Source organism: Tiliqua scincoides, chromosome 3 (assembly GCF_035046505.1).
Source record: "Tiliqua scincoides isolate rTilSci1 chromosome 3, rTilSci1.hap2, whole genome shotgun sequence".
Classification (NCBI taxonomy): domain Eukaryota; kingdom Metazoa; phylum Chordata; class Lepidosauria; order Squamata; family Scincidae; genus Tiliqua; species Tiliqua scincoides.
In genome coordinates, this window is record NC_089823.1 from 87,246,979 (window position 1) to 87,257,028 (window position 10,050).

Consider the following 10,050-nt stretch of genomic DNA (forward strand, 5'->3'; position numbering starts at 1 on the left):
TCAAACAGAAAACTCTGACTTAAAACCAGCAATCAAACATAATACTGCATTTTGTTCAAATCATGGCGATTCTTCCTCCCCTCACAGTTTAACAGATTGATGCAACCAAGAAACAAACCATGGTTTGCCATTACATCAAACTGGCAACGATGATTTGAATGAGCCCTCCTAACCAGGGCTAATCACTAGAGCTTGAGCTTAACTTGTAATCCTGGCTTGAACAGATCGTTCAAACCATTGTTTGCCATTTCTGACACAGTGACAAACTATGATTTGATTAAGTCAGAAAGTAACATGTTAAGCCATGAGCACAAGAGAAAGACTGAGGATACAGAAGCAATACTTGAATGCAGGGCTTTGTTTCCTATTCTCTAAACTGTGATTTGCTAAACTAGGAATAACTTGGGGGAGCATATAATCCTACACCTGACTCACACATATCCAGATAAAACTCACATTTTGAACAGGATTGCTGAATAAATGAGCTCTGCTCAGAACAACGTTTGCCCACTGTAAAGCAAGCTGTTCACGGGAAACAGATTTACCTTGGCAGCCTGAGCACTGAATGAAGAAATTGATGAGGTCCAGAAGTGCTACATCACGATCTTTTTTATAGGCTTCAACCCAGTCATCTACCACAGACTTAACCAGGGTGCAAAACAAATAAACAAAATTAAAAACCAGAAATCATTAATACCAACCTTTCACAGTTTAACATGTTAACTGCCCAGTCTTCCCAGAATGTATAATGTACCTGCATAGCTCTTTTGCCCATGCTGACCACCTCAAATAAGGTAACTGCTTCAACAACTTCTCCATTTTGTGGCCGATTTGATCGTCTACTACTAGAAGAGTATCTTCTCCGGTTTTCACATTGTTCTCGGATTTTTCTTTTCCCTCTCTAAAGGTATAAAGACAAACTGTAACTCATGACACAGCAATAGTAAGCAAGCAACCAAAAAACCTCCCTGTGTGTTATTCATATGCTATTTCACTCATATGTTAGGTGCATAAACACCTACCAAGAAAGGAACTGGACTTGAAGAAACATGTGGAGAGACAGGTGCTTGTGACCTAGAACTATCTATGAGAGGCAATAGTCAAGGACACAAAAAGTACAGCAGAGCACTTACAAACCATTCAATAACTCATAATGTCAACTGCATATACTTCAAAGTAAAACATGGAGAATCAGGGGGCCATCAGTGTGCCACTTGACCTAACTCCTACCCCAGAACAGGATACCCCTATATGAGACAAAGTTTTGTGAATGTCTGAAAACACAAACGGCAAACACTGACTGGCAATCAGTGACAATAAGAATTCAACTGTGCATATCTAAAAATTGCGATGGATTCCTATCCACATTCACAAAATTCACCTGGAATTGTCCCCCTTCACATATGAGTCAACATCACCAATTTTGAACTCTCACTGTAACATACATAAATTGTCCAAGACAAACTGACAACATCCCTAATATATCCTTAAGCTGTATATACAAAAAAGAAATACACTTGAGGCAGACCTCCCTCCTTTGTCTCTTGTCCAGTTAATTTAATTGTGAAACAGAAACTTACAAATGTTTTAACATTTCCATTTCTCAAGCAGCTGCCATTCTGTGCAGTGGACTCAGGAACAGTCTCATCATGGATTCCATTTTCTCTGTATTATTAAAAAAATCGTGAGACAAGAAGATCATGTCAATAAACTGGACAATATAATTTAAGGTGTGACTTAGCAAAACAGAGACCATAAATCAGAGACCTGAAAACATTCTGAAAATCAAGCTACTAGTGAAACAAACAGAGACCTCCAAAAGGCAACACTGAATGTTGGAATGATATTTTTTCATTCAATGAACTCATCGCTTTATTTCTTCAGTTCAAAAAAAGAACAAATCCCATATAAATTACCTTGTCTGAATAAAGTCACAGCTAGTGAAAATATTATGACACTCATCAAGCAGAATTCCCGTAAATGATCTCCTAACTTCTTTTTTAATAAAAAGCAACTACAAGAGGTTGCAATTGGGACCAAAAGAGTACTGTACTGGGAAGAGAGGAACTATTTAACCATCTCCCCAGCAATTTTCTGTCAATAATTCACTCAGCCTGTTTACTTTCCATAAAGGAACTTCTTTCCTTTCCCCCCCCCCTTATCTTTTTCCCCCAAGAGAAGGAAAGCAGCATGGTGGGGGACAATTTTTAGCAGACAAGCAGGAGGGAAAAGTGTTAAGCAGTCCCTTCCAACACTTTCCTGTTCCCAACTGCAACTGCCTACTACATAATCAAAACATAAAACGTGTTGTTAAAAAGAATGGGCAACTGTTAACATCTTTCTTGTGCAGCAATAAAGGTTTTGAGCTCTGGTTTGAACTATATTTTGAGGTTGTCTCAGCAAAGATTTTCCAGTATTTAGCATACGATCACTTTCTTTTCCTAACCAGTTTTACAAATCCCAATTACAAAAACTTTTTTATCCTGTAAGCAAATAAGAGCTTTATTCCCCATCGCTAATTGTCTCCTATACAATTTTTCCAAGTTAGCAGACACAAGCACACAGACTGACTTGTATAGGCTTGCATTGTTAGAGAAAAAGTACATTTCCTGCATTACCCTAATTACCTACATGCATGCCAAGTGATTACTCAAGTGATTTTCACACTAGGCTTCTTCCCACAGCAATTTACTTACAATACTGCAACCTAAGAAGTATCTCCATACATGCTTGGGCTGCTGAGATAAATTAAACATAAACTAGGAGCAGCACATGCTTTGCGCATAAAAGATCACAGGTTCCTTTCCTGACATGCCTGCTTTATGTGTATGTGAGAATGTAAGAGAAGATGTCCATGCATCAAGAAAATAACAGTATGTGCACTATTGTGAATTAGGGTGAAGACAGATGTGACATTTTAAGAACTGTGGTGGGAGTCTAAAAATAACCAAGCCACATCCACCTCAACAACAAACATAACATTTCCCCATCCTAAGGTGAGTTCTTAAAAAACCGACAAGTTTTCAGCACAATTCCATTTGAACCAAGGGAAAAATGCCTGTGAGGGAACTTGTTGGCTCCCACTCAAGATGTTCCCAGTACCCCCACCCCTGTCACTGAAGTATACTGCAGCTGTTTTTAAAAATGTTTGCATTGTTTTTTAGTTTAACAGCATGAAAGATGCCTGTGCATGAGCATAAGAGTACATATGCTACTTATTTTAAAGACACTCACACAAATAAGAAAACGGGTAAAGGTGGATAGCCCACATGACTAATGAGGGGAGAAGGAAGACTGATGCTTGAAACCAGAGGTGTAACTAGAAACCCCAGCGCCGAGGGCAGTGACATCGTGATATCACTTCCGGGTTCTCCCCAGAGGAGGGGGCACTGGCGGCTTCACACCCCCAACTCCTTCTCCTATGGAAGCTCCCCCTTGAAGGGGTGCCACTTGAAGGGGGTGCCACTGAGCAGAAGGAACAAGGGACATTAAGCCACTACAGAGAGTGCCTCCTTCTCCAGGAGAACTGTAAGCAGCACAGAGTAGTCATGCAGCCCCTTGGTGAAGTGCCCTTACACATGTAACAGTGCCATTGCATGTTACACTGCAGCCATGTGCAATGTTAGCCCAAAGCTTTTCTTTCTGCTTTAAAGAATAAGGGGAGGGTAACGCAGTATAAGGGAACAAGTTCTTAAACCTTCCCCAACCTATCTCCTCCTGAAATTCTCACCCCTTTGGAGTTCCATGCATGTTTATCCCAGTCTTGTCTTTGCAGTGCTTTCACTCAGGTACAATAGCACTGGACCAGCAAGAGCTGGCTGTTTCAAGATACTTGCATTCCAAGATACGATTTCCAGACAGACATACTGAACAGAACCAGTACATATGTTGAGCACAGCATATTGAGAAAGCTGACAAGAAGACATTGCAATGCCAATATCACACTACTGGTGAAAAACTCACTGTGACCAATCTTCTATTATTGCATCTATCTTCACCCTTATAAGCTATGCACAAAACTGGCAACAAAGTGCAATCTGTATAGATCATTGCTTCTCCTAGCACAGACATTAACCCACTCCAAGAAAAAGAAATATATGACACAAACTATGCAATGAAAATACCAAGGCAATGTTTGCACACTACTTTTAAGATCTTACTTGTGGCTGGGAAGAGTGACAACGGAATTGGGTTCTGCTATCATTTCCACTACATCCTCTTAGCAGCACAGAAAGCAAGTTAGCCTGATGAGACACTTCAGCATGAAAAAGAATACAAGCAGCCGAAATTCAAACTCATTTCCTTTAGCTCTGGTCAGAGAAACAATAGCAAAACTGTACAAAATAAAAAGAAGCAGACAAGACAAACTGTAAAACTATAGACGTTAAAACAAAAGATATATTAAGAGCAGCAACTCCAAAACAAAACATCAAATTATATTTGAGCACTACAGTTAAGATAGGAACCCCATGCACTGTACAGAAAGTCTTCACATGAAGTCATTTCATTAAAAGTCATTTCATTTTAGTTTTTGAATGAAAAAGAACATTTCCTGGCCAGGGCCACTGTCTGTGTGGAGTTTAACCATTCTCCCCATGTCTGTATGGGCTTTCTCTGGCCTGGAAAGCTCACATTTATTTCAGTGTGTAATATTAGAAGTATTTTGGGTCTTTGTTTAGAAGTTTGGTGGTGTTTTTGTGACTAGAAATATGCTGTAGGAACTTAACTCTTATTTATGTACTGTATACCAATTAAAATATATCACTTTATCAATTAGCATCTGGGAAAATAGGTTTTAGATTTAGGTAATAGGTTTTAATTTCATTTCACTTAATTAATTTCACATTTGCATCCCTAGCATCCTTCAAGGCATTCTGGATCATGTATACAAAGGGTGCTGTGATAGACTAAATGTTGTGCTTGGAATGGAAAGAAATTGAGACTACATTTAGTCCCATCCTTTTCTCCCAGCAACCTTGAGGTATATTCGACTGAAGATTTGCCCAGGACCACCCAACAAATTTCATATCTCAGCAAGAGACTTGAACCTAGCCTTCCCTGGTCCAAGCATAGTACCCTCTCCACCACACCAGTTCTCAGTGTTTCCAGACACAAACATAGTATTTGTTTTGTGAATGTTAAATGTGGAAGAACACATAAATATGAATTACATTTAGACTGTTTGCTAGGGTTTCAGATTACAGTCATGGAGATGGCACCTTTGAAAATAATCCATTTTACAGCACATCTGATCCCAGTAATAATTAGACATTAGGAGCAACACAACAAAAATATTAATTTCAGAGAGCACACTTGGTACAAAATCAATTGAAATCAAATTACTGAGTTTCCTAGCAGTTGGAAGACTTAATGCTGAGTAAGCCTTTTTCATTCAATGTCTGGATAGCATGTATTTTGATTGTTTCAGTGCAGAAACAAACTATACATATAAGAAATAAAAACATTTGAGCACATTCCTCTTTGCTCCTATTCCAGCATTTGCCTAGAAAGCACAATTACCGAGACTTCAATCCTATACACGCTTACACCCATTAAACTCAATGGGACTTGCTTCTCAAGAGACATGCATAGGATTGCACAGTGGAAGTGTGACTACAAATGTCCCAGCACATTTCAAAGAAGGTATCCTCTTCATCATAGCCCCTTAGTATGCAAGCACATGGTAATCCATTTCAACTAAGCTGAAATAAGACATTCAATACTGAAAGTAAACTCTGCAGAAATTTTTCAAACTTTTTCTTGGAAGTATGTTGATGATATTAAATTACTCAAGAGGGTGAAAACCCAAGTAGTCTGCGAAAAGTTTCAAAAAGTTATCTCCAGACTCATAAAATGAGCAACAAAAGAACAAAGAGTAGTTCTATCCCACCTTTCCAATTCTGGTGGGAAACTCAATGCAGAAGATTAAAACCCATTTCTGCCCAGCCCACAGTTATATACATTGATCCCTATTGCATATATGCAACATCGGGCAGAAATAGCTTAAGCCATAGTAATACAAACCAAGTCAAACCAAAAAACAAACAAAATAACAATAGCAGAGCATAGCTGAAATCAACAATACCCAAAAAGATGAAATGTAAGTAAACATCAAGTGATGCACAATGGGATGCACAAGCCCCCACAACTTCACATATAAATTGATGGGAGTCTGAATGGGCAGTGATTATCCAGAAAACAAATCTTGGGACTCTGGAGGATAGTTCAATGAAAATGCCAATCCATTTGCAGCAACAGTGGAAAAAAATAAATTCTATCAAAGCATTTATTAGGAAAAGGACTGCAAACAGAACAGCAAGTATCAGAGAGACATTATATAAACCCATGACACAGTGAAATACTGTGCACTGTACAGATCTGATTGCTCCATCTGTGGTTGCAACCCCACACACACCTGGGAGTAAGCCCCATTGAACAGAATGGGACTTCTAAATATACATGCATAAGATTGCACTGTAAGAGTGCAATCATCCAGCTCCCATTTAAGTCAATGGCAAAACTTAAATAAGTATATTTTAATGGAGTTTGATTGAACCCTAATACAAAAAGGGTGCATTTTTGAAATAAATGGACAATGATAGTGGTTTTCACCCTCTCTCATAACATTATAGCTCATAGGTACTCACTGAAGTTAGCTGACAGTAGATCCAGAACAACATAAAATACCTTTTCACACAACACATAATTAAACACAGAATTGGCCATCACATGATGACTGTCACCAGTTTAGATGGCTTTAGAATGGAATTAGACAAATTCCTGGAGGTCTTTTTTTCTGCCACCATGTTCATAGGCAGAAGGACATTTAATCCTCGTTGAAAGGGGGAGAAGCATGAGTGGACAGGGGCTGTTGCCTTCATTTCTTGCTTTGGAACTTCATGGATGCATCTGGCTGGCCAGTGTGACAAACAGGATTCCAGACTAGATGAATCTTTGGTCTGATCCAGCAGCATCTTTCTTATACTCTTATTGAAAAATATCAAGAGAAAAAACTATATAAATATTTCCCCACTGGTGAACTATCTGGGAAATTCTATCTATACCGACTTTCCTTTAAACCATTGTTTCTTGACTTATGATGACATATAATACAAAGAAAAAGATACCAGTGGAGATGTGCAATTGACCACAGAAAGATTTATGATAACTTACAAAATTGAAGCTGCAAGTCATAAAGCATGCAATTTAAGAATGCTTACCAAACCAAAGGATAATAAATCAAATGAAAATGCAATCAAAATGCAGGAGAAACACATTTCAAACTGATGTGCTATACAGGCAACTGTGTTGGAAAATGGCACACGAATAAAGCAAGTTCCAATGCAGTGTTTCTCAGCGTTTACCCACTGACATACCACTATGCATGGTCCATCTATTGGAAGTACCACTGGAAGTAACCAGCAATGATTTCATCACCATTTACTTCCAGGTTGGGAGGCCAGATATGACAATACAAACACTAGTAAGCGGCTTCGGGTAGATAGGCTTTTATGAGCATGCAAGAGGTACGCACTGGAGCTCTGCCCAAAACGTAAAGCCTTTTATCACCTTTTGTCCTGTCACATTGCTGGTCTCACAGCCAAGTGGTAGGTGTCTGGGTGCCACCAGACACCGCCTCAAGTGCCACCAGTGATACCTGTAGCACTGGTTGATATTTATTGTAGCACTGGTTGCTGATATTTATCAGTAGCACTGATATTGTAGCACTGGTTGCTGTTCTAATGCAAAACAGATATCTAAATTATGCACACCTACTGAGAATAAACTGAAAACAGTGGGCCTTGGACTGCAGTCCTGTACACATTTACCAGGGAGTCATTCCCACTGAAGCAAATGAGACTTTCTTTCTGAGTAGACATGCATAGGATTGTGCTGTAATTTCTGAGCAGTGTTTGCTCAGAAATGCATAACGCATAGGATCCTGTGCGGTGCACTGCATGGGCCAGAATTGCCACATTTGGAAGGGGGGAGGAGAGGCAGAAACTCAACCAGTACACCTGTCACCGCTCCATCAGGCCACAGGCCCATCCAGTCCAACCTCCTGCATCCCACAGTGGCCCACCAGATGCCCCTGGGAGCACACAAGACAAGAGGAGACCTGCATCCTGGGGCCCTCCCTTGCACCTGGCATTTGAGGGAGCCTGAAATCAGGAGCTTGCACAGACCCATCAAGGCTTGTGACCTGTGCTGGACTTTTCCCCCAGAAGTCTGTTCAAGTCCCCCTTTCAAGACGCCCAGGCCAGATGCCAGCACCACATCTTGTGGCAAGGAGTTCCACAGATTAACTACACGCTGGGCAAAGAGATATTTGACTGAGACCCCCCTTCGAGGGGAGGAGGCGGGGAGCGCGCAGTGTGAAGCTCTGCCGACTGCCAGGGTGGGGAGGGCAGGAGAAAGGGACGGGGCTCCTGCTGCCTCCTCAGAAGGGCGCCCCAGGGGAGCCGAGCACCGCGAGCGCACGACGCTCTCTCACCCCCGCAGCGCCACATTCCATCCCCACCACTGCCCGCGCGCGTCCACACGCGCCTCCTACCCAGCTAGTTGGCTGGCTGCCAAGGCCCAAACCCGGCCCGGTTCTGACAGGAAAGGAGCGGCTTCGTTCCAGCCGTCAATCACAGCCGCGCTCAGGCCCCGCCCACCTCAGCTGCTTTCGCAGATGCGGCCTATCTGGAGAAACACCCGCTCCTCCCTTTCATCTCCCCCTCCCCTGTGCGTCACGTACGCACGCCCGACCAATAACAACCAGCCGAGGGGCCGCGACGACGTCACGAGCTCGTTCTTAAAGCCACGCCCCTTTCTGTTTCTTCTCTGGCCATAGATGCATTATCGCATAGACTTTAATTGGATTTCAACTTCCGGCTTCTCACAGTAGAATTTTTTTCCCCTCCAGACCGGAAAGTTAAAACTACCCATAGAAATCAGTAGGAAAACTCCAAGCTTTGGGCAGTTCCTTCGTCTGAGCAGCAGCCTCTTGCCTGCCAAAAACATGAGAGTCAGAGGAGTTCATGCACTGTTCTTCCCCTTAAGAACTCAGAGCCCAACCCCATGCATGTCTACTCAGACGTAAACCCCATTATACTCAATGGAGCTTACTCCCAGGTAAGAGTGGATAGGATGGCAGCCTGAGAGCCCAATCCTATGCATGTCTGCTCAAAAGTAAGTCTCATTATAGTCAATGGAGCTTACTCCCAGGCAAGTCAGGATAGGACTGCAGCCTTATTTTGTTCGAACAGTTATTTTTAAGGATTTGCCTGGGAGTAAGCTCCATTAACTATAATGGAACTTACTTCTGAGCAGACCTGCATAGGATTGGGCTCTAAGACTGCAATCCTACACACGCTTTCCTGGGAGTAAGCCTCATTGAACCCAATGGAAATTACTTTTGAGTAGACATGCATAGGATTGTGCTGTATCAGTGCAGTGTTTCTGTGTGCAAAGTCAGCGAAGCACAAGGTGGTACTATAGTTGAAGGCTGGGTTTCTGCAGGGAGAAGGCAAATTAAGGCCACAATCCTACCCATACTTTCCTAGGAGTGAGTCTCATTGAACACAATGGGACTTACTTCTGAGTAAACATGCATAGGCTTGGGCTGTAAGACAGCAATCCTATCCACACTCTCCTGGAAGTAAACCTCTTTGACTAGAGTGGGACTTACTTCTGAGTAGTCATACATATGTTTGGGCTCTTAGAAGATGGATTTTTGCACCCAACTGAGAAGTGTTTCGTATGCGAAAAATGGGACTGGGGATGCAAACTAGCCTCTGACCCCCTTAAGAACATAAGGAGAGCCCGGCTGGATCAGGCCAAGGGCCCATCTAGTCCTGCTTCCTGTATCTCATAATGGCCCACCAAATGCCCCAGGGAGCACACAAGACAACATTCTTAGTACTGAACTACAGGCCAAGGGCCCATCTAGTCCTGCTTCCTGTATCTCATAATGGCCCACCAAATGCCTCAGGGAGCACACAAGACAACATTCTTAGTACTGGACTACAGTGCAAGGTTCTTAGTACTTGACTACATTAACAT

At 41.9% G+C, this 10,050-nt stretch overlaps 1 protein-coding gene across 4 annotated transcripts in view; it reads right to left on the reverse strand.

Moving 5' to 3' along the window:
* LOC136645505 (cohesin subunit SA-2-like) overlaps positions 1 to 8,646 on the reverse strand; it is a 73,205-nt gene extending 64,559 nt beyond the window's left edge. For 2 of the 4 annotated variants that reach the window (XM_066621769.1, XM_066621768.1), the window contains exons 1-5: positions 8,555 to 8,646; positions 4,161 to 4,334; positions 1,581 to 1,665; positions 755 to 901; positions 546 to 642 (exon numbers count right to left, since the gene is read on the reverse strand). In XM_066621769.1, coding sequence (XP_066477866.1) covers positions 546 to 642; positions 755 to 901; positions 1,581 to 1,665; positions 4,161 to 4,204 — 373 coding nt within the window. In that variant the 5' untranslated portion in view covers positions 4,205 to 4,334; positions 8,555 to 8,646. Of the gene's footprint in view, positions 1 to 545; positions 643 to 754; positions 902 to 1,580; positions 1,666 to 4,160; positions 4,335 to 8,554 lie in introns of those variants that run through there. The other 2 variants (XM_066621771.1, XM_066621770.1) reach the window with 2 other exon arrangements.
* Positions 8,647 to 10,050: the final 1,404 nt, after the last annotated feature.